Raw genomic sequence first — 26,115 nt, forward strand, 5'->3', positions numbered from 1 at the left:
CTCCCATCTCTCTATCTCTGTCTCTCCTCTCTCTGTCTGTCTCTCTGTCTGTCTCTCTCTATTTATTTATCTATCTATCTATCTATCTATCTATCTATCTATCTGTTTCTCTGCTGTCTCTCCTTCTCCCCCTCTCCTCTTCTGCTGGTCCTTTCCCCAGAGGCCGGTCTCCCCTCTTCCCTGCCCCCTTTTCCCATTCACTTTCCCCCAATAAAAACCCCTCTCCCCAAGCTCTGTCTTATGGTGTCTTCCCCCAGTGCTGCTTATTCAAAACACAACAGAGGAGCCACTTTTTTCTCTGCTAGATGAGCTTCCTTAAACAATTAGGTAGACTCACCATCAAAGCTGGCTGAAGCTTTATCATCCTACTGCCCATGTTCACGTAATTCAAAATTAATAAGACTTTTCAGCAGCAAACCTAGGCACCAAACAGAAGCTGGCTGACAGAGAGTAAAGGTTGCAGAAGACTGTGTTGAGATGACTACATTGCTAACACATTACTTCTAAGGTTTTAGTCAACACCAACAAATTGTCTTCTAAAGAAACACTAAAATAATGTGATATGAAATTGTATTTTTGTTGCCATCAAAAACCCAATCCCTAAATTTGAACACTAATTTTTGGCTGATTTGAAACTCTAAGATGTAAGACTGTAGAAACTTATTTCTCTTGACAATCTGGACTGTGGGCTTCATATAGTAGGAGGCACTGTGTCCTGAAGAATCAACCCTTCAGCGCAACTTCAACTGCTCCTCCACTATTAGAGATGGTCTTGTAGTTTGTTGTTTTCTTTTTTTTGGCAAATCTAGACTACATTTTTCTTTAATGAAACTAAAAGCTTTTGCCATAAAATATTCAGGATGAGTACAGAATGAAAGGGAAAACATGTCAACTGGCTGTGCCTCTTTCTTGTCGCTAAAAAGGACTTTATCTGAAGGCTTTGCTGTGCTTCCCATGATGTGGAGTGAAAAGAGGCAGCTGCTCTTTACAGACCAGTGGGTGCTAGAAAGGGAAGGGAAGAAAGCTGTGAGGGTCACATGGGCAGCCTCTCATAGAAAAGCAGACCACGTGGTTACTGTATAACTGACATTTCCCAAGTAGGAAGTGGTTTTATTTGTTTAGTATATAATAACAATGCAGGTAATAAAAAATATCCTGAAGAAACTACACCCACTCTGACTTTGAAATGAAACCAATAATCACATGCCTTTTTATAAGTTGGGAATTTTTGTTCAATGTAGCAACCATCCTTAAACACAGACTACCCAATGTAAGAAAATCTCCGTGTTTACTTTCCATGTCTTTATTTGCTACAAGACGGATAAGATTCTAAGGGTGCAGGGCAGCTTTGTTTTGAGATGTATATACAATTTTTCTACAAATAAGCTTTATTCTATTTGTTCTAATTAGTCCTCTAAAATAATTGCTCTTAAAATTTGAATTGGTACATTTCTTAAAAGCAAAATCTAATACCAACCTAAAACTAATATTATATACATGTATATATGCATATATACATGTACATACATACATATACATACATACATATATATACATACACACATATACATATATATGTGTGTAATCAGTGAATCTCCTAGATGAGATTCCGGAAATGTGAATCACCACTAATAATATTTGGGTTAACTCTCCATGGAAATGAACTCCCATGAGCAAGAATGGAATGACTAACCAGTGAAGGATGCTTGAAATTACAGGATTCTTTTAAGCACGGCTAGAAAGTGCTTTAACATGTTGGTTGTGCAGTGTTTAAACGGTATAAATGAGGGAGCAGGGCAGATGGATCTCTGTGAGTTCCAATTCAGCGTGGTCTACACAGAAAGTTCAGGCCAGCCAGGGCTAAAATAAATAAATATAAATAATTAAGGAAGGGAAGAAAGAGCAAGAGAGAAGGAAGGAAGGAAGGAAGGAAGGAAGGAAGGAAGGAAGGAAGGAAGGAAGAAATCACTAGGGCAGCCTCTTCATTAAACCTTCAGCTACTGTGGGGAAGATGCTGATGGATAGCATCTCCCTTTCATTATTAAATTTTACAGTGATTTTCCTGAAATGCCATCTTAGTTTCTCTCTAAGATACTGTAGTTACTTTCTAACAGTCAATAAATTCATATATTTTCATGCTGTTTCCCAAAAACTAAGTCTGTTAGAAAATACTAGAGATAATTTTACTGAAGAATCCTTGTTAACTATAGCAGGTATAAGAAGCAGATCCCAAGTTAGTTCTACCCAGAGTCTGACTTTCAATATGTTTTTGTTACTCTACCCAGTCCACATCCAATGCTATCAACAACTATCAAAACCCGGAACTGTACTAACAACCACAGTTACACAAGGATTCTATAGTGACCATCTTGTCTAAAATGAACTACAAACATGTCCTGGAAATGATTTAGCACACAGTTTACAAGATGCCTGCTAACTCATAAGCAGCAAGCACTATCTAACTTCTGTCTTCATAGAAAAGCAAGCCAAGGGTAGCAAGGGAAAATTTACACTGAGAATTACCCAGCATAATTCAAATAAAAATCATCTGTACGCACACGCACATATATCCATGGGTACTACTCTGGATGCAAACACATTCACTCTGACCTAACAGTCACTGACTCCTCCAGGAACTGACAAGTTCTGACACCTTTGCTTCTCAGACACTCAAATGATATTCTAACTGGCACTGGGGTGAGCCAGAGAAGTCGCGGTAATCACCAATGGAGTCCTGCAAAGATGCAGGTGTTTGGACGGAAAAGAAGTGACTCAGAACGACACAGGGGAAGACTCCCTTGTCAAAACCCCACACAGCCACAGAGGCTGTGAAGCCCTGTTGCCTGCAGTTGTCAGGTACATGCTTCTTCCTGGAGCACACTTCCTCTACTAATCCCTGGCAAGCAAAAGCTTCTGTACATTTCCATCCTACCATCACCATCCTGTAGATGCAAATAAGCCTTTAAAAGAAATGGAGACATGTGGCATAGGAAATACACACACTAGGCATCACAACCAAAGGACCCAAGGCTGAGAGTTCTGCATTATTGCTGCAGGTACAGACAAGCTACAGAGAGGCACTTCCCTGGAGCTCACCAATTATCCTTGTGGATTTCTCATCCACCATTTGCAATAACTTATTAGACTCGCCGAACACTCTGTGGAACTTGGATAAGCCATAGCTTAGCCTTAAGTCAGGGCCGTGGAATCAAGGATCTGTCAGCATAGTTGAGATGGGATATGGTCCAGCAAGAGGCTCACAGTAAGAATGAGGAGACTTGCTATAGCCTTGCAAATACAGACAAATATTCCTTCGGAGACTCTAATAATAGAAAAAGAAAGCCACTTGAAACGAAAGAAGACCAACATCTCTAAGTACACTACAGGGACTAAGCACCTGCTGAATAATAAGTAAGAAAATAAAACAAAAACATCAAAAGGAAAGTTTAGGATGGGGAAATGAAGTTAAAACCTGCTAAAGTACCAACTGGATTGCTGAATATATTGACAAAAGTAAGTGGAAATGTCCTTAATGCCCCCCATCAATTTACGATACTGTCAGGTGCACCTGTTCTTGCCCCAGAGATTCCTTTTCTTAAACTCTGTTCCCTATCAAGGAATTACTGTCCCTGCTTTGTCTCCCTGTCACTGATCACGTCAGTTCCTAAACACCTAGAGGCTCTTCAGCCATGCACCCTTCATGTCTTCACTCTCAAAGCTTTGCTCTGTTTTTCTATCCCAGCACTTCAGCCATACCAGTTCTTCCAGCTGCTGGCATTACAACCACTCTCACACTGATGAGTGCTTGACTCAGGCAAAGAGTTTGTGTGGCTCGGCTCACATCTGCTAAAAGCACTCATCGAACCCCCAATGCACACCTAAAAGACCCCGAATCTTATACTTTTGCTCAATTTCTGCTGGACCTCATCGCCAGCTCATTTGGTTATATCTTATACTTGAGCTGCAAGCATTATATATGGGATCCCAACATGCCAAGGGGCTCCCTTTCCTGTACCTTCCTATAGGACATTCTATCTAATCAGAGGTATCTTTTCACTTCTGCTTGGAAACAAGGAAGTGATTAATGTCTCTGAGACTAGATAGACACTGTCTCAGATTTACCTTCCAATGCCTCCTAGCTATAATTTTTATATCTCTGTCCTTATATTCCTCAGTCATAAAATGGGGATAATGCCAACGTAACAGGGTTGTTATAGGGAAACAACAAAATGGGTACATAGGACATAAAGTAAAATAACTGCCTAGTAAAAAGATGGCCAATATCTGCATCCTTCCTGCCCTGTCTGGATTCAGTAGTAGGATAAAATTCAAGGAATATCCCTTCACCATATGGGAGGTCAGACAGATTATGTCCCCCAAAGGACCCTCTCTGCTACCTATTGTTGCAAATCATTTATTTCCTTACATATATCTTGTATGATATAATGCATTTCTTAAAAAGAAAGCCAAAAGCACCTCTGTCCCAAAAAGCCTCTCCAGGAGATCACATAGTACATACATATAAACAACTAGAGCTATAATGAAACTCAAGTAATCACAAAATGGAAATTACAATATTCAGCTATGGGGTTTTGGATGAGTGCTTGCAAGAAAGAAATCATAAGTTAGGTGTATGCATGTTTTTATAAACATGTAGTTCAGTACACTACTACACCTTTATGGAAAAACTGATTTCTGTTTGCATAGTTACTTGCATATTAGAAATTCAATTGAATTTTTTAAAAATCCAACCAAAAAGTTTACTGCTTAATCTACAGAAGAACTTAGAATTAAAAGTTAAACTTAAATGATCAAACCACATTTCCATTTCTGCACATAATAATCTCAGTGGGTAGGTGGACAGGAAGTACAATAACTAGGGAACATCCCCCATTTGCTAGCCTCTCTTTGGAATATCTTTTTCTCTCCAAGAACAGAAATCTTTGTGCCTCCTGGATGCTTTCAGTTCTGAGAGACCATCACTACCCCTGAAAGTGGAACAGACCCAGATGAAATAGAAAAGCTGAAGCATAGGTATTGCACAACTAATAAACATCAAAGTGAAGCAGAACATAGCATGTACACACTGTCCTTGCCAAGGGAGTGGCTGTTTGAAGGGATTTGGGGGTTGAAGGAAACTGAGATCAACTTGGAGAACTAGCTCTAGGGGATATACTGGAAAAAGTAAAGCCAGAATCTAATTAAAGTGCCCTCTGGGATTTAAAAGTGTAAGTTAGATGTGCAGTGATATGTAACACTCCCGTCCTTCTGATGAGGTCTTAGCATTTCAGTGTTTCTGTTCCCCCCTGCCTGCCAGGCTTCCTTGGGCTCTTCAATCTTTCACTTTATTTCCTCAGTAGCATTTACCACTGCAACTTTGTAATTATCTTGTTTGTTTATCTTTTATTTGTTTTGATTCATCAACTCAGCAATTTTAAGTGCAAGAGACCTTGACTGCCTGCTACTACAGATCAATGATGCAGTCTCTGGTTGCTAATACTTTCAATATAAGAAGGATAGGAGAATGGTAAGTGGCCCCTTACCCACAAAGACCACTTTCCAAGATAACTGTTGATGTTATGCCACTGTCTGTGAGTGGTGCTGAACCCTGCAATTTGTCTGACTCTAATGAACCATCCCTTATTGCAGTGATGACTCTGTCTCATTGGCATGAGAGCTCTTGTTGGAGTCTTTGTGTGAGTGTAGTGCTTTCTGGTACAACACATTTCTCTCTTCTGCCCATGTCTGTCATGAGCAATTGTAACCACAAACTGGGGCCCAAGCTTTCTCTGTGTGGGGCTCCACAGCAAGCAATTACATTTCTTCCTTTTCACAATTTCACAGACTTATGATTCATCATCGTCATAGACCTCGGAGGTCTCAGCAGCATCAGCACTTATGTTTTGTTTTGTTCTGCCTGTCTTATGTCAAGAGCTTTCACCTTTCAATTGGACAGAGCACTACTTTTGTGGTAGGGACCACTATAGTTCTCCCACTTTGTAGTTTTGCTAAAAATGGTTACCCAGGATCAACCACTCTGAAAATATTTAATGGAAGATTCTAGAAATAAACAATTATTCAGTTTTCTATTGTTAGCCAACCCAGGTAATATACCATATCAAGCCATACTACTCTGTCCCTCCTAGCCCATAAATCATCCCTTCATCCACACTATAAATACTACCTCCCAGATAGCTACTGGGTAGCCATCTTGGGCATCAGACTGACTGTCACAATAGTGTAGGCTTATGCTTAAGTATCTCTCATTTAACTTAATAACATCTCCAAAGGGTAAGAGCAGTAACAGTGGCAATCTGGCCATGCCAACAAGAAGCCATAAAGAATCCCCTGTAAGTGAAAAGGTGAAAAGGTAAAAGTTCTCAACTTAATTAAAAGGAAGAAAATAATGTATTCTTAGATAAATGACAAGAATAAAAGTTAACCTATGAAATCATGAAGGAAAGGGGAACAAGCACTAGCTTTGCTATAAAATGTCACACTATGAAGATTATATCCACAGTATGCCAATAATTATGATAGAGAAGTCATTAAATTTGCATATATAACTATATATGTGACAGGGCTCAGAAGTGAGTGTTTGGGCATCTACTGGGGATGTTAAATGTATCCCTCACAGGTACAGGGAGCAATAGTACTAAGTAAAATAAGGATTGCTACACAGCTCAGACAATGCTGGACAAAGGGATGATTTCCAACTCAGGTCAAAATTTAGATAGCATTAGACTTTTTCACCCCACTCACAACAATCAACCATGGTTGTACCTAGAACTTCATTTGAGAGTATTTAAGCAGAGAAAGTAGAAAGAACTTCTAACATTCTCTAGCTTGGCAAGCTATTAATAATCCCTACATCTTCACCTTTGTTCCTTTTATTGGTTATGGGCAAATTCAAAACTAATGAGTCCATTCTGAAATTTGTCATTTACCATTTTATGGTTATGTGTAAGCATGTTTAATTAAAACAACAGAGAGCAAAGCTTCATATCAGGTGGGGGTGGGGCATCAGGAGACACACTGTACTCAGAAGTCACCCATGTTCATTGCTCCATCCTACTCAAACCCCTTCACCCTCAAATTCCAACCCAAACTCCTCAATTCAGCTCCATGGAGTAGGGTCATCATCAGGGCCATTTTTCACACACTTCCAATACACACATCATGTGGGACAAGGAAAGAAGCAACTCAGTTTTACCTGACTTCAAAATCTGAAGGAAAAAAGACAATTCGATACAGCTAGGTCAGTTTTGCATGATACAGAAGAGAAGATAAGGGTCTTTGTCACAAATAGGGACCAACCAGAGACAAGTCAGCAAAAGCCAGGCAGAAGGGGACTCGGTGCCTCTCAGAACCAACCAGCACATATTCTCAGATGGGAAGCAAGGGTGTATTATCTTGAACTAAATCAATAGAAACAAGTGGCTAATGGATGTGAGGAGAAAGGGTCATTCCAGGCAAAGAAAATGTTATTAATAAATATTAATCTAATGAGTCATGATGAGTAGTAATTTAGTGGGACTAAAGCTAGGGGCAGCACAGAGTTAGGAAAGTGAGAAATGGAGCAACAAGCAGATGTGATGGCACATACTTACAAGGCCAACACAAGAGAGAGAAAGGCAGGGGATTGCACGTTTGAATCCATCTAGACAACACAGTAAGATCCCGCCTCATAAATAGAAAGCCAAGCATCATGGTGCATAATTATAGACTACAGAAAACTCCTCCTCAAACACCAATCAGCCAAGGCTGTGGGTATAACTCAGTTGACAGAGTGTTTGCCTAGCATGCAGAAAAGTCCTGAGTTCAATTCCCAGCACCACTTCAAATCAACAGGGTGATACATTTCTGTAATCCCAGCACTCAGGAAGGAGAAGCAGGAAGATTATTCTTGGCTACACAGAGAGTGTAAGACCTACCTGCCACATAAGAAGGTGACTTAAATAAAAGAAAAAAAAAAAGGAAGTAGGCCATGGCTGACCAGGAATATACATAGATTGTTTGAAATACCCAAGTGAAACTGTTAGATTTGGAGCTGTGGAAGATTCATTGGAAACGACTTGGAACTTGCAGCAAAGCAAGAATTAACACAATCCCCTCAATGAGAATTTTCACAAGGTGGGAGTAAGTACAGTTAAAGAACCAGCATTTGTTAGGCGGCTTCCTGACTGGATGAACCAATAGGTTTACCTCAAAACAAGTAAGTTTTAAAAAAGAAAGAAAGATAAGTTTTTACACGTAAGTGTGAAACAACCATGAGTACCTAAACAGCTCACTATGGGCAATCATGAGAAACCCTAAATAAAGTAAGACTTTCAGTGCCTACATGGTTATACCTCACGGAACACACAGTACTGCCCAGCATGGATGATTTCTCCCCAAGCTTCCTGTTAATATTTCTTAGGACACTGAGGCTCCTTGGGAAATTACATGAGAAATATTAATCCAGAAGTTTTCAACTCTATGAAGATTAGAGTTCTTGGTGCTTATGTATCTATTTATTTATTTATTGAGAGCCGATACTATTAAAAACGATGAAGTTGAATCAACCCCAAGGTATAAAGCAAAGCTACTTCAACCATGTGTACAAGGTTATGTAAATGGGTGTGGAGGTTATGAAAAAAATGACAATGGTCAGAGGTTTCAAATGGGAAGCAACCAAAAATTAATTTGAAATTCAGCATGTAGCAAATCCAAAGCATCCCTGGCACTGCTCACCCAAGTTACATCACATGGCTTCACTGCAGCGTTCATTCTGAATATTCACAGCACACGCCATGATGCCATGAAACACCAAGAAACAGCGAGAGAGACACACATCAGTTTAGATTCAACATAACTGTATATTATAAATATACATTGTGTATGGTGAATTTTCATTGTATGCAACAGATGTTGAGATATTTTTACTTGACATGCAGTTTTCTGCTCTTATTAAAACAATGATATAATTATGAAAACCATGCATACTTAATAATTTCTTACATCACTCCTCAGCATTTAAGTATCAAATTAGATTATCTTTGGACTGTGCTGTTAAACAAGCACATCCATTTAATTAGTATGTAAACCTGCATTCATCCTTACTAAGTGGTAAGAATCTATGTAATAACTAAGAATTATTTTGACATAAATCCATGACATATCACCAATCATTTTTTTTCTTATTTGTATACTTGTTTTTATGTACCTATATACCCGTGGTCACGGAAAAAGTTCTCCTCCAGCATAAAGAGATTGTGGGTTGAAGAGCTTAAGAAACCCTGGCATAAAGAGTGACCTTTGCAGGGGTCAGGTGCAAGATGTGGTAAAAATGTGAGACAGGGGTAGACACTGCTGGAAAAGGTCAGCTCTGTCCCAGAATCAAAGAGAATACAGCTAATGATGCAGGAACTCTATTAACAGTCAGTCACATACATACACTATGCTCCTTCTCTGCCGAAATAAACAGGAAAAAAGCCTGGGAAGGAGGGCATTTGTTAAGGAGTAATTGCTCCAGAGCTCCTCCTTAGTCACAGAAAGACACCACCTTCTACTCTTCAAGGAGACAAAAGTAAAGGAGGCCTTTGTGAGCTGTGAGCAGCTGGTTGACTTTTGGCATATTCCTCAATAGGCTGAAAAGTCCAGCGTCATCTGGGAGGAAGGAACAGGAGATCTCCAGTGCTATTCTGGGGCTGGAAAGTACCTATACAGGGTACACTGAAGGAAGACCTGGCCCGAGCTTGTTGGTAGGAATGGATTCCGAGGAGCCTCTGAACCAAGCTGCTGCAAAAGTAAGGAAGCAGGGCTTCACCAGGATGTATGCTATGGGCTGACCAGTGATGGGAGCAAGAGCATGTCAGCATTCGGCACCATCCCAGGAACCATGCAGCACCAGTCTGCAACAGCACCAGGCTAGCAGAGACCATGCAGATCAGCGCCCTGGAAGGCTTTGAAACAACTAGGGCCCTACAGCCTATATAATCTCTGAAGGTTTTGGATAATGTAAGGTGGGTAAGTCTTCAAAAGAGAAATGTGACACTACTAGTAAGAGAGAGAGTCCAAACAGGTTACTGTACAGAGAGAAAGGCTAATTTTTGCATGCCACATCATTCATCCTGCTTACACATACAGTCGTTGATCAGTGTGCTGTGCTAGGTAAGAAGGCTCTTTCAAGCCATGCAACATGAGGCCCCTAGAGCACCTTAGGCAGAAAAGACTCAGAAGCCTTTGGTTAGTTGTGGTTTCTTAATACTGGCAAAGCCAGGCAAAGAGTTCCAGAAGATAACCCAATACAGACTCTAAAGTATCACATGCAGGATACTGGTGTAGATGCTCTCAAAGGTGGGATTACCAGGATTGGAAGGAGAGAATGGAGATGTGGCTATGAGTCTGTCATCCAGGTACAAAGGACTGGGAATCCAGCTTGGCATTATCACAGACAAGGTAGACAAAGGTCCTTGGTTCTTTTTGCATAGACAATGAAGAGTATACATCTGGTTGGAAAGGGAAAAAATAAAAACACACAAATTGTAGGAAGTGGCCTACATCACTAACTAAACCTACCATAAGGCATTATTGGCTAAACAGACATTTTATCTCACAACAGAAAGATAGCTTGGTAGCATCAGATTACCATTGAATAATCTGTATGGGGATAGGGATAACAGGTGGAGATTTCTACCAAAAAAATAATATATAATCCCTTTTCAATATTAAGTTAAATCAGTACCCCTTGATTTTCTCAGTGCAGCCAATGCATTTAAGGTGCTAAAAGTTCTACCCACACTTTACCCTAATTCTATTCTGATGGAGTTACAGATTTAATTCATATTCCGGAAAGAAAATACAACTTGATTAGCTTAGTGCACTATCTGTCTTCAATGATAGTTGTACTACAGAATTCAGTATCTAAGGCTCTACACAAAAACATTCAACAATACTCTCTTATAGGAGCCAAGAACAATATAGGGTATAAACAATGAATGCGTGTTATCATTTCATCAAGCCAAATTGAGTTTGATCAAAAATGCCATTAAAGTCCTCTTTCTGACCCCACCCATGTCATACTCAACATTCTGATTGATCTATATTTAAACAAACTACTACCCAGCTCTAGACTTGTTCTAAGTTTATTTACTCAGTCATTTTCCGGCAATGAGCCAGACATTTGCATAACACAACAAACATGTATGGTTTATTCCATTAATAGACAAAGCATCCAAAGGCTTGGGTGAGGTCACAGCAAACTGTCTACTACAGAGTTTGCTGAATTCTGCAACCATTTTACTCAAGTCAGTATCTCTAGTCCAGATGAGAGGGCAGGCTCTGTAATGCCTTTCAACCTGTCCTTTTCAAATCATTCTAAATAGTCCAGATGTCAGCCGCATGCAACCTGCAGAGGCTCTTGTGTTCACTTCCTTGATCCCCTATAAGGCAGGAAAAGAAATGGGAAAAAGTCCTGACAACTATGACCCATTGAAAACCTTGATATTCTTTGAGTCAATTAAGATGATAAAGAAATCATTGAAGCTAGCACTATAGTTCTGTTAACCACGTATGTACAGCAAAGCAGCGAGGTTCTGGGACTGTCTCATTCTTCCCCTTAACCAAATGACAGATGGGAAGACTTATACAGATATTTTCCAAGGTATAAGGATAACAAATGATGTAACATTTCTACATGCTCAAAGCCTTTGTAAACACAACAAATCTCATTAATTTCTGTCACTTTTGGTTTAGAAAACTAGTAGAAATTGGCTCAAAGGAAAAAAAATGAGGAACACATTGGTTAGAGTCATGGAAAAATCCACACACACATGCATTCAGCTCTGGGCACATGATGTCAATAGGCTCCTTCTAGGCTATATTCTCTCCAAAATGAGACCGTTTGAAGTGAAATGTGGAACCCAGATGCCTGTGGCTCCTCCAAGTCTCACAGACCAGCTTGCAACACTGCTAAATCAGAGAGAGCAGAACAAAAGTGGTAACACACAGCATCCCAGATCCCATCGCGTGGCAAAGGCATGGGGTAGCCCAGCTGAACAAACCATCTGAACGAAATGGAGAAAGGGAAAGGCTGCTTTCACAAAGGAGATGTGAGACCACAGAAGAGGGAGAAGGATGGCTGTGTAGAATACAGCTGAAGGACCACAATTTATTTCCTAACTTCACACTCTCCCCATAGCAGTTCTTACATTTGATTCCAAATTAGACTCCAGATGTTTACCAATGAAGCTCAAACTTATTAAAAGTAACTGTTAACCAGCCCTTGCACACCAAGTCTGTCATCCCAGCTACTAGGAACACCGAGGCAAGGAAACAGCAAATCCAAGGCCAGCCTGAACTACAGGCTGAGGACAAGGCCAGCCTGGGATATGGGATGGATTAAAGGTCAGTCTGAGTATGTTAGTGAGATTCTGCCTCAAAACAATGAGGAGGGAGGGGGAAAGGGAAGCAGTGGCAGCAGTTGAGGATATAGTATAATAATACAGTGAGGTAATATTCTCGTCTAGTATGTATAATACCCTAGTAGATATAACACCCTATCCCCGGCGAGTAAAATCAAATAAAGCATTAGTGTTAATCATAGAAATGAATAGAGTAATAGTTAGTGTTTCCTGAGTCCTAACCTTATACTATGCACTCTCACTTCACATATAATATTTTACTAAGTATACATTGATCCTCAACTTACAGATCAGAAAACTGGAGCTCACGGAGGTTAAATTAGTCACTCAAGACCACAGCCTAGTAAAGACCATAGAACTCAAACCAAGATCTGCCTTAGAAACACTGTTGCCCCCACACACACACACATACCTTTAACTCCAGCAGAGCAGAGCTCTGTGAGTTCATGGATAGCCTGGTCTACAGAGAAACACTGTTCTTAACCAAACAAGAATTCATTCTCTTCCAAGTTCTTACCGGTTTCATTGACACACCTCTACACTGACACTCTGGATTCCTCTTGATGTGACTGTTCTGAACCTTAACATTTTGAAACTGTCCTACAGGATATAGTAATAACCTCTGGCCAGGTGTGGTTTCTTTGATTCAAGAAAATGTATCAATCACCCCATACCTGTAAGGTGCCCTACAATCTCTGGAACCAAGGATACAAAATTTAGGGGTCAAGGGACGCAGGGACAAACATTAATCACTCACCCAGATTGGATGAAAGCCTCGGCCAGAGTCCTACAACCTGCTAAAATGACCTCATTAAAGAAAACCCACACTCTCAAGCACCACAGATGCACCGACTGACAACGTGGGAGGAAACCCTTCCAAACAGCTTGAGTTAATCACAATGGCAATAAGGACAAGTAATAGCCAACACATCAACATGACATGAAACGAGCAGATGTCCATATCCTGCTGAAAGATCTGCACAGAACAAGAGATCTCTAAGGTAACTCCAGGGGTGGGAACATTATTTTAAAAATCTGTGTCTTAAGCAAAGACACTAACAAGCCTTTACTTATAGTTGTTGCCAGAAAGCCAGAGAGGGATTCATTATTTTGAAAAGTTAGGAAATAATGTTTCTTCTTTTTAAGATATAAACTCAAAGACAAAGAGAAGCTGTGTACTAGGTCTAGAAGAGCAATGAAGCTTCTCCCCAGAGCAGGCTGGCCTCTGCTGAGGCAAGGACCCTGCCTCTTCTTCAGCACCCAAGAAACCTGTTAACCTCTGGCCTCTGCTGTCCCCTGAAAGACTTCAAGTTCCCAAGTCATGCCCTGGTCCCTTCATGACATGCATTTCTAGAGTTAGGAACTGAAGCCATCTTATGCTGGGGCTCCCTTTCTTTTGACAGACAAGACAAACTGTAATTAGATCCAATTAGAATTTGTGTTGATATTAATTCAGAGCAAATTGAAGTGAATTCCACATTGAATAAAGAACTCAATTCTAGGAATCAGGAAACTGTTGAAAGGCAAAATAATTATAAGCCATTCTATAGAACTCAAAATGAGTGTTCTTCCCCATAAGAAAATTATCATTATCTGGGTTGATTGACATTTTCTTAGGATAGCCTTAATCTCCAAAAGCAAACAAATCCATGCCAGGCCCACAATTCTAAACATGTCCCCAAAACCAACACTAAAGACAAGGTTAGGCAGAGACCGGAGCCCAGCATGATGTCAGAAGGGGGAAAGGGAAGAGGGGACAGCTGGAAGGTATTTGTGCGTAAGTGAGAACCTGTGACACCCTTGTCTGCCTAGACTTACTGCAGCCACCCTTACACTGTGCCTCACACAGCATCCTGACTCTTACCTTCCCCAACAGAGCTACTCCAAAACCAGACTTAAAGTCAAGGAGTCTCTCATGCTTTTAAATGTATAGGCTTTGGTTTCTCCTTCATGTGTAACTCTTTCCTGACCATCAAGTGAGACCTAAAACAAGGATAGCAGAGAAGAGTAGAGGGGTGAAAGGCCAGAGTGCCAGAGTCCAGATGCTGTTCCCACCCCCAAGGCTGGCGTCTAGCCCTCTGGGCCTTCCTTCACCATCACTTCTACAGTCTGCCTTCGCAATGCTCCCGAGAACCACATGAATCGGGGGCCACAAGCACTCTGAAACCTTCAAAATGCAGTGAGAAAAATACGAGATATTGTCATTATATCTCTGGACCCTCAAAGTCATCAAATAAATGTGAGATTCCAAGTTTCCTATGGGTAGGAATTGAAGCACCTGACATGTATGTTAGCACAGGTTATTTCAATGTGGCTGAGCCCTCAGAAGTTCTCACCCCAGAGTAAATAGTTTCCCATTGTTGCTTAAATGGCATTCCTGCTTAGCCTCCCACACTCCATATACTAGAGCAATTCAAGCAGTTCAGGCATGAACTATTCCCTGATTAGCAGTCCTGCGAGTCATTGTTAAGGTCCCCATCTGCATCCTGAATCATGGATTTTCCCTTCCTTGACTGGAGGAACTGTTTTCTGTCACTTCTCCATCCCCTCTTTTTCTCTTCATCTAATTCTTCCCACAGGTTCCAAAATTCTAGATGCCAGGAAGGTTTCTGAACACAGATTTACTCCGTGCGTTCCTCTTATGCCCCCCTTACCCACCCCCACCATCCACAATAAACAGCAAGGAAACACTTCTATCTTGTTTTCCCTTTTATCCAATTTACTCTACAAATTGGAGGTTGACACAGTGGATAACATCAGCATGTGGTTTTCTTATCTTAATTTCTCCCTTAGGATGTGCAATTCTCTCTGGGCTGACAACTTGGCTTTGGCTTCATGTCTTAGCTCCCACAAGAAGAACCATGCAACAGATGCCACAGCCTGTTTGAGATCCCATTCCATACATGCATCTTCAGGGACTGCAGTATATGCTCCACCCCCACTCATGAAGAAGTCACACCACTCCATTGCCATAGACAAGAAGATTCCGCCTCTGGAAACCTCACCTCCGAAGGCCCAGCTATAGTTACCTACCTTACCACCCACAGCGGGGACATTGTGATTGCTATGACAGTAAGGGGGCATACCATTTCATCCCACAGAGAAAGACAGCCATGCAAGACATTCCACCATCAAACAGGTTAGCTTCAGTTGCCTGGCTCCTTGACCACCATTGCTTGGCTTTTGCTACACAACCAAATATTACATCTTAGAAGTTAATTAAAATGCCAGTTTCAAGACAGATATTTGAGAAGATAATAGTATCCAAATTAAAGAATAAGGATGGGCTTTGGAGAGATGTCTCAGACATTAAGAGCACTTGTTGTTCTTGCAGAAGATCAGGTTGGATTCCTAGTACCCACATGGTGGCTCACAGCCATCTGGGACTCCAGTTCCAAGCCCCGAGGGCACCAGGCACATTTGTGGTGACAGACACAAATGCAGGCAAAGCTCTCATACAAATGAAATAAAAAAAACTCTTAAAACAAAGAAAAACTTAGTTTCCTCTCCCCCGATAACTTGCAGCTAAGGACCAAAACCAAAGCCTTGCACATGTGAGACAGGCTTAGCCTACTTTTCTAGCTCTTCATACACGTGCCTACTTACATAGTGCAATGCAGTAAACTGACTCGGGGCTACTCACAGGAAAGGAGTTTGCATTCATAAAAGACTATCAGTTTTGAAAGTATGATTTTAATTTTTATTCTATTTATGGGGGGATGCCAAACTCTATCCTATCCATGTGGAGGTCAGAAGACTCTCCCCCATGTGAGTCCTGGGTATCACACGGGTCATCAGGCTTGGTAGAAAGCACTGATACCCATTGAATTAATTTCACCTGACCAAAAATATGATTCCTTTCACCATGGATTTGGTGTTCACTAAATTAATAACATAAATATTAAAACCATTTCCATGTGAAAACATCTCTGAAATGAAATTCGACTATCTCCTAGTCGTGCTGGGCTGGGTGAGAGTACATCCTTAGTATGTATGAAGCCCTGGGTTTGCCCTGACACCACCCTATACCCATATTTTTTAATTGCCCAAAGTTTTTACATTGAGAACAGGGCACATTCTTGGCTTCCAAAAGTAAGATGCCTTGCAGATAGAGAGAAGGCTGGAGGAAAAGCATATTGGTCCTGGGGCATGAGTGATGGCGATCTACCCTTGGAGAAGGCAAGAGCAAGAAGGACCACCTGTGGATAAAGGGTGCCTCTGCTTTAAATCACTTCCAACGCTGTTGCTGCTGTTTGACTTTGTTCTTTGGAATGTGACTTATTCTTATTTGCTAAACAACCAACATGGCCCATTTAACTACACAATGCAGATACACAGACGTCTTAAAACACTTTGATTTGGTCAAATAATTTCCAGTGAAAACCTAAATGCTAGGCAAGGGCTAGAGCTATAGCTCAATGGGAAAGCCCTTGTCTACCATATGCAAGACTCTGGTTCAATTCCAAGAACCGTATTTTAAAAATTAATTAAAAAGCAATCAATACCTTTCCAAAGTCACGAACATCAAACAGGTCAAATGCCTCAAAAAGTTCGCTCTTCCTCATTCCAAACGTCTCACAGCAGGCTGACAGAAATGTCCGGATATTCTTCAAACAGAGAAACTGAGGAAGAGAAAACAACAGTATATAGTGAATTCTTCTGAGGGTGACCTGTCTTCTGTAATAATATGCTATTATAAAAGTGTCAAGGAAGGACCAATGTTTGCTTTTTTTCTTGTTCTATCTTTTCTTGTGTCCATGAAAATAATGATCTGCATGTAATATAGTGCATGTTCATCATTTGTCCCCCCACCACCTTCTAGTTCCCTTCCTCTTTCCAAATGCCCACCCCCTTCTGTTTTCATGTCTTTTTCCAATCTAGATTCTGCACAGCAGAGACAATATGTCTTATCTAGCTGCCTAAGCCACCTTATCACTTTTGATCAGTCAGCAGTTCATAAACTGGCTGTGACCAGACAAACATGGTTGGTACCCTCTTGGAGCTACATTGCCATATGAGATGACACCTAAGCACAAACGTGGAAACAAATCCCTAAGTTAAATTGTTTAATTTATGCTTTTACATAGTGCCTAGAAAAGGGATCTGGAGAGCAAGGAGGCTGGGGCAGGCAGAGTTTAAGTAGGATGGGTAGAAAACAATCTCACTGAGGGGGACAGAGATGTGAGGTGGTCTGAGGTAGGAGTGTCTGGAAGAGACAGTAGAGCGGAGAGTATTCTGACAAGGGAGTGCCTGCTGGGTAGTCCTTATTCTGATACGGGAAATCCCAGATGCTTGGGCCAAAGGTGAAACAAATTGTAAAGGCTTTTAAGGGTCTTTGGATAATTTCTGTGTTGAAGACAGACTGAAGGACACTGGGGTAGGCACAAGCCAAGGCAATAGGAGGCTACTGCTCCAAGTCCAAGTGAAAGATGACTGGACAAACAAGGATACACGCCTACTGTGTTACATCTGAGGTGTCATTAACTGTCAGGCAGCAATTGGGTATGTAAATTTACAGCCCAGGTGTATGAACTTCAGACCCAAGTCTTGGAATCGTTAGTAGTGGTTCTCAACCCTCCTAATGCTGCAACCTGTTAACACAGTTCATGTGGTGGTGACCATAAAATTATTCCATTGCTACATCATACTGTAATTTTGCTACCTTTGTGAATCATAATGTAAATATCTGATGTGCAGCCACTGGGGGGTCTCAACCCACATGTTGGAGAACCACTGCTTTAGAGCAGAGAAACCATTAACCATGACATTGACTGAGGCAGACTTGGACCACCAAGTCTTAGGAGATCAGGAAGAGAAGTCCACAAAGGAATATGAGAAAGAGTGGCCAGTGCTGAAGGGGAGAATTCAGGAGAACAGGGTCCCCAAAGCCATGTAATGTAGATTAGGAGACAAACTATATCAGATGTTCCAGTGACTGGTAAGATGGAGATCAGCACTGCCCAGAGAACTTGGCAGTGAGATTTATAGACTCCTTGACAGTAGGAGCTTCTGTGATGACAGGGACTGGGGTAAATGTTGTTTGGAGCAGATCCTGCTACAGGGGGAAGGTGAAGGTGAAGGTAGAACAGAGGCCTTTGAGTGACACTGCAAAGAGAAACAGAAACATGACAGGAAGCAGAAAGTTATCTACAAAGCTGCATCGCTATACAGCCAAGTCCTTCTGAAGACAAAGGAAAGGGGCTCCTATGCTGGGATGCAGAGGATGACCTTGGATCTGAGTTGACCTTGGATCCATGCAACTGGAACAGGAAGTGGATGAGCAGAAAGAAGCTATGGACAACTTAAGAACCAGATGTTCGGGTTCACTTTTCATATCTAAAGGACACATATCTACATAAACATATATCTAAGAAGCAAATTAATTCTGGGTTTATTTATTTATTTATTTATTTGTTTCTTTGTGACAAGTTCCTAAATTATCACCCAAGCTAATTTGGGACTCATTATATAGCCCAGAATGGCCTTGAACTCAAAGTAATCCTTCTGCCTCAGTTTTTCAAGTGAACATTGATGTTCTAGACATAAGCAACGACCATTCTCGGCTTAGTAAATTAATTTTTTTGGAAACATAGTAGCCATAACAAACACCTTACATTTTTATGTACTTATGCCAAAACTTTAAGTGCCACTTATTATATGTCAATAATACTAAACTAATTTCATTAACTGATGGCTGGTGTGAGACATGCCTATAATCCAAACAGGAGTTTAGGGTTATCCTCAGTTATACATTGAGCTCAGAGTTAGTCTAGGCTACATGAGACCATCTCAAAACCAAGGAACAGAAAAAAAATTAACCTCCAATAAGCGAGTAACATACTAGATAATTATAGTATATTTGTTTTTATTTGTTTCCAAAGCACTGACTATCAATACTGTATCTCATTTTGGTTTCATGCATTTATATATTTGGAGAAAACTCATCTTGCTTTCTCTGCATTCAGATTTGCCATGGACTTAACTTAGACACCTTTTACCCTTTACAGGAATCATTCTCAGAGGCTTAAATATTTCAGGAGGGATTAAAACCACAAGGGATGCATCATCAACCCCTTGAAATGCGAACAGCCAATCAGCCCATGCAGCCACTGCTGCCCCTTTAAAGATTCATGAGACCTTTCCAACACAGCAGCACTCTGCATGTTGCCCCTCCACACAGAATCGCTTATTTACAGATTAAAAGCCTTGCATTCTGCCAAGACTGGCAATAATTACTCTCTGGGGGATTATGCAACTGCTCTCTTGCAGTATTTTTTTTACATAATTAAGTGACAAGAGACTCATAGCTCACCATGGTTGCAAATGCCACCCTCTGAAGACATGGCACCAAACCCACATTTTCCCCATGTGTAGGAAAATCTGCAGCGGGCTGCTACTAAGGTGCTTTGATCACTAAGTCAGAAAAGCAAGAAGCATCAATCAAAGTCGAAACAGTTGAAAAACAGTCACGAAGCCTGAAAAACAGGCATTGCCTTTACTGGAGCCAGTGTTAACCTTACTTCGCTTCCACAAGTTCAATTCTATTAAGCTCAACAAGTGTTTGCTGGATTTGAATAAAGTCACATGGGTGCTGTTGCTTTTCTAGGCAAGCCTCAAGCCTGATTATCCTGTTCCATACCTGTTTCTAGCCAACCATTTTTGAATGCCTGCAACATCATCGACACTGGAAATGCTAAACAGCCCTCTCTGCTTTAAGCTTCTCTAGTAATATTCCCAGGAGACTTTCACAGTGACTGACAGCACTAAGCTAGCCATGCACTCTACACGCCTGGATGTTCTGCTGTGTGCACAAACAGAAACAGAGTTGAGGGACAGATGAGGTGGGCTGGGACATCATTAGGAAGGTCCCAAACACAGCTGAGCCCACCAGACTGCCTCTCCCTCTAATATTTGCTATGCTTTGATTCTATTCATTGTTTCCAGTTTATTTAAGAAATCTATCACAAAGGTTGAAAGAGTAATAAGCCAGGTATTCCAGTCTGTGACAATCAAAACAATGTTAGGAATGCTATTGTGCATGTGCCCTTTATTATACTTTATTTTTTTGGTTTGCCCTGTATGAAAGGAGGGTGCAGACATTTTTCTTCATTGCTAAATCATTCACCATGCATCTCTGAGAAGGCAGAATGTTTCCCTACATATCAATAACATGAGCACACATCAAAAACCCAGCTTTCATCTTATTTGCAAACTTGGTTTTAAAAAGAATTAACAATTAATATCCATTGGCTATTCAAATTTTTACCATTCCATCCTCAATCTCTTTCTATAATATTTTTCACTCAAACTGAGATATACTGTAGTGGTTTTAGTTGCATTTGGCTACCTTGTCTTTGGAATACATTTTCATTTTAGCAAATTTTAATTAAAATATAATTATGTCACTTCCCCCTTTCCCTTTCTTCCCTCAAGCCCTCCTAAGCCACCTCCCTCTGACACCTCCCATACTACTCCTCAAATTGATAGCCTCATTTATTTTATATCAGGGTTACATGCACTCACATGAAATATAACCTTCTAAGTCCATTTTTATTTTGTGTATATATGGTTTCAGATCTGACTGCTTTGTATTGGGTAACCACGGAGGGGGCTCATCCCTGCGAGAGGCTAATTCTCAATCTCTCAGCACTCATTAGTTGCCTACAGTTCTTTGTCTGGGGGTAGAACCCCATGAGCTTTCCCCCTTCTGCATTAGCTTGTCTACTGATACTGCATTGTTCATGTCTTGCTAATGCAGCCATTTCTAAAAGAGGCAACCTCAGAGCAGATACATTTTATGATGTCTTCTCTTTATATTGAATTTTATGAAGAGCCCAGGCTGACAGTCTTATAAGACAGTATTAATTTGTCTGATAATTTACCATAGATTCACTAACCTGCTCCTCCAGTATCTGCAGTGCCTGAGAACTGAAGTCTAATTGGCAGGAATAATTCATACTGCAAGCTTCACATTTCATCACATCAGAAGACACAGTGCTGAGCTGTGGCATCTCCTGGTTAGCTCTTAGGTGCATCATTTGGTTAAGATGGTCACTGGTCACTGCCCCTCCTCTCTATGTCTTGTTTTTAATATTCCTACATAGCCTGAATATGAGAGTCTTGTGTCTGTCTTATTCCTAAACCATTTATCCTTGTGGACATCACCAACCAACTTTGCTATCATCCACTTGGACTGTAAAATAATGATTTTTTTCCAGTTCCATCGTTCTTCCTCATTTATTAACTGACATTGTTTTACATTAAAAAAAAAGCGCTGGCGTTGGTGGCACATGCCTTTAATCTCAGTACTTGGGAAACAGAGGCAGTCGGATCCCCGTGAGTTCGAGGCCAGCCTGGTTTACAGAGGAAGAAGTTCCAGGACAGCTGGGGCTACACAGAGAAATCCTCTTCCAGAGGACCCAGGTTCAATTTCCAGCACCCACATGGCAGCTCACAACTGTATGTAACTACAGTTCCTGGGAAACTGACACACTCACACAGACAAAACAATAATGCACATTTTTAAAAAATCATCCCATCGTTCTTGTATTTTTTCTTCTGAGTAAGAAATGATTCTCACATGACACTAGATTTGCCACTGTAAGGCCCTTGGGACCCATTTCTGTGCCCTTTAGTCCCAGCTCCTTTTCACTCTGTGATCTAGCTCCCTTACATCCAATTCTCCACAATTCAGTTTTCAGGATCTGGTTCTGAAATCCCCCATTTCCCCAGGCAAGGCTGTTTTCATTTGCAAATAGCCGGGCATTGGTGGCGCACACCTTTAATCCCAGCACTCGGGAGGCAGAGGCAGGCGGATCTCTGTGAGTTCGAGGCCAGCCTGGTCTACAAAGTGAGTTCCAGGACAGTCTCCAAAGCTACAGATAAACCCTGTCTCGAAAAGCCAAAAAAAAAAAAAAAAAAAAAAAAAGAAAAAGAAAAAGAAAACAAAAGAGCATCCAGCAACTCCTAGATTACAGACAACAGCAATAAGTGAACTGATACTTCCCTCCACCTAGTGTGGAAGTAACCTAGCACTTCCTATAGAAAGAGATCCTTTAAACAGAACTGGCCTAAGAGGCCTCTAATAAACCTTTTTCAGAATTCTCTAAACTTCTTAGAGTGCCTACAATGCCAATATGCATCTCAGTCTTTTCAAAAGAAAGGAAACTGGAGATCACTGCAGAAGACCCACAGACAGAAACGTGGCTCACACAATGTCAGTCACCATAAGTTTTCCTCCAGTCTATTCAGCTTTCTGAATTAAAAAGAGTTTCCTGGTCTTTTTTTTTTTTTTTTTTTTTTGGTTTTTCGAGACAGGGTTTCTCTGTATTGTTTTGGAGCCTGTCCTGGAACTCACTCAGTAGACCAGGCTGGTCTCGAACTCACAGAGATCCCCCTGTCTCTGCCTCCCGAGTGCTGGGATTAAAGGCGTGCACCACCAACGCCTGGCAGTTTCCTGGTCTTTTGTGTCATCCGCAAAGGCTCAAACAAATTGCCTTCAGAGAGAAACTTCACAGCACAAAACTAGCCCATCTTTTTATTTCATAACCATTTCTTATTCCTTATTCTCCACCAAAAGTTATGCAACTTTATTAAGCCATCTCACTTATTTACATGAGATCACTTTAGGTGGTCTTAGAATTTTAGCCTGTAGGAATCAGGACTCAATAACTTAATTTTTATATGTTCCTATAAAAGATTAATATTTATATGGATACATGAAATTCAAATAGCCATAAGTCCATTTTAAAAACATTAATGAGATGCCTATAGTGTGCTAGACATTGTGAATTTCCTAAGATACATCTCCAAGTGGATTCTGATTTATTAGTATGCTGAAAAGTTCATTGAAAGTACCAAAAAAATGGGTCCAAAAAGTATAGAGAACCCAGAATCTCTCATCCAAGCATCGGGACACAGGAAATAAACCTGGAGTTGTACAATGGGGTGGCAACTGCTATGCAAATGTGCAAAGTTTCCTTGGGAGTCCTGGAGCGGGTAAGCAGCTATCTGAAATACCTGGCACCACCACGCAATGTGAGGGGTAAAGAGATTCATTCAAACTTACAAAATCACATCTGCCAAAGTAATGGATTCTAGATCCAAGTCCAGGCCTTCTGACTTCAGTGCCCACATCCTTAAGTTATAGCGACTTCACCTTCAGAGCATGAAGAAAAATACAGCTTTCTTTTCATCATGATACAAGTTAGATAGGAAACACAAAACAACTAGAACCACACTGCCTTAACCTAACAAGTGTTGTTGAGATGAGAAGGGTGGAAGCAGGAAAAGACAGAACTCTGGGTCCTGTGGAAAGAAGGGGTGGGAGAAGATTCAATAAGATCGCAGCCACATCTCTAGTCAGCACTGGCATTCACTGAGATGGTGACAGCAAACAGGATGCAAAGTGAATGAAAGTGATGACAAGCTGAGTCAATTAATTCCATTCTTCATATGTGCAAAGGCCCTGTGGGTCTGCATCTCTCTCAGGAGTAGCCAGGGATAACAGCACTCACTTGCCACTTTAGTTCTCTGCCCCTAAGTAAAGACATGAGTGGATTAGTGTTCAAACCGGAATGACAGAAACGGCAAAAACGCACTCAACATCTTCGTAGCCTTCAAAAACAAAAAGCAAAGCACGAACAAATCCTAGATATCCTAAAGAGACACATCTGGCCAAAGCAATCTAGACCTAATCAAACAGCTACTGCAAAGATGGCGACTTTCAGTCAAAATTCCAGCACAGATGTGGGAGCAGCTCACAAAGGCCCACGCCGTGGCAGCTGAAGGCTGCCAGGGTAGAGAGAGCCAGCTTTCTTCGGGGGAGGACAAACTACTAGAGATAGTCCTCTCCTATGTAGGTTCTAAGAACCAAACCAAGCACCTATACCTGATCACTGCCCTCCCCATTTAATTAAATTGGGTAAATCATATGCCTCCTGGAAATTAAACACAAGATAAAAACAGGTCTTCAACTGCCTGAGGACTGTGACTGTGCATTTTCCTGATGGACCCGCAGGTGCCAATAGGGTCTCATGGGCATCATTCTATGAATAACACTCAGCTAGGCAGCATGGTATCTTCAAACTACTTCACCCGAACCCTAGTATGACAAATATCCTCAAGGACAGTGAGGGAAGAATGCAGACAGGGAAAAGAGGTTCCTTAGTGTCAGCGAGGCACTCAAAACAGTCTGACCTCAGCTTATTTATGTTTTTAAATCACTTACTCAAAATATAGTAACTAACACCATTTAAAATCATAAAGTTGTTTTCCGGTTTTGTTGTTTGTTTGTTCTTAATCTTTAAGGGTGAGGTGCATACCACAACATGGAGGTCAACGACAACCTTAAAAGCCAGGCCTCAGTTTCCACCCTGTTTGTGACATATTCTCTTGCTGTTCACGGCTATGGACACCAGGGAGATGGCCATTAGAGAGCTGGAATTGCACACACTCACCAAGCTTTACATGGGTGTTAGGGACCCAAACCCACCTCTTTGTGTCTGAATGGCAACGGCCATTGGGCCATCTCCTTAGTCCACCACGGTTTGTTTTACTTCTTTTTTATGGCAGTGTACATGAGCGGAAAGTATAGTTTCACTGTAATGATGACAGTCCTAAGTGTAAGGCTAGCTTTCTGATCACAGAGTCGTCTGCTCTGCTCTGCAGCCCCTGATTCACACCTGCTCTGGAAATGGGCACACTGGGTTGGAATACGGGTTTGTCAACTATTGTTCCAAGAAACACTTAACACTTTGAGAGCAGAGAATATATGTTTCATCTTTGTACCCCAGGAGCCCTTCCAACAGCACCTGGCTTTAAATAAACTTCTGAATGGATGTTGAAGCAGATGGTTTACAGGGAAAAACAAAAACCGAAAGAGAATTAACTACAAACCACCATTTGACCACCAGGAAACTCAGAGCAAATTTTTACATTAAACTGTGATCATATCCTTTTACCTATATGTCAGTACAGCAACATATCTTTCTTATTGAATTACTTCAAGGCCTTTTGGAGGGACTGGAGAGATGGCTCAGAGGTTAAGAGCACTGGTTACTCTTTCCAGAAGATGAAGGATTAGCTCCTAGCACCCAAGTTGGGAGGCCGGTGATCACGTGTAACTCCAGATTCAGGAATCTGATGTCCCACTTCTGGCTTCTGTGGATACCTGAACACATACACGGCATACACAGACAGACAGACAGACAGACAGACAGACAGACAGACACACACACACACACTCATGTCTAAACTTTGAAAAAAATTTAAGAAACTTTTTTGAGGACTTAGTGGTACTGGTTTTTACAGATAAAATGAATAAAGATTTCAAATTATTAGACTGTTATTGTCATAACTTTTTCGTCTGGGTTGTCTGTTTTTAGTGTATGGTTCAATAGTGGATTACTAGCTGATTCCCAGGAAACCCTAGCCAAGAGTCACCATCACTCTGGTTTTTTATATCAGTGCCCCAGCAATAGTTAACAAAAGTAGTATGAGAAGCAAAAATAGCAATGGTGTTAAGCAGAGTGGCAACGGACCTGGAGAGGATGAACCCAACCTACACACCCAACCTAGGTGAGAAACTGACTGACCATCCCAGACAAGGCTCCTCAGAACTGCACACCACACATGAAAATAAGTCTCTCCTGGACCAGGGAGTGGAATCACCTTGTTTGCTTGTGTCACCTCAGTGGGATGGAGGCTGGGC

The 26,115-nt window shown here is 41.1% G+C and overlaps 1 protein-coding gene across 2 annotated transcripts in view; it reads right to left on the bottom strand.

Annotated features, from left to right (window-relative positions):
- The window catches only part of Vav3 (vav guanine nucleotide exchange factor 3), a 319,658-nt gene that overhangs the window by 226,088 nt on the left and 67,455 nt on the right, over positions 1–26,115 (bottom strand). For both annotated transcript variants that reach the window (XM_005076659.4, XM_040752019.1), the window contains exon 2: positions 16,910–17,026. In XM_005076659.4, coding sequence (XP_005076716.1) covers positions 16,910–17,026 — 117 coding nt within the window. The remainder of the gene's footprint in view (positions 1–16,909; positions 17,027–26,115) is intronic.

Source organism: Mesocricetus auratus, unplaced genomic scaffold, assembly GCF_017639785.1.
Source record: "Mesocricetus auratus isolate SY011 unplaced genomic scaffold, BCM_Maur_2.0 Super-Scaffold_100009, whole genome shotgun sequence".
Lineage (NCBI taxonomy): Eukaryota > Metazoa > Chordata > Mammalia > Rodentia > Cricetidae > Mesocricetus > Mesocricetus auratus.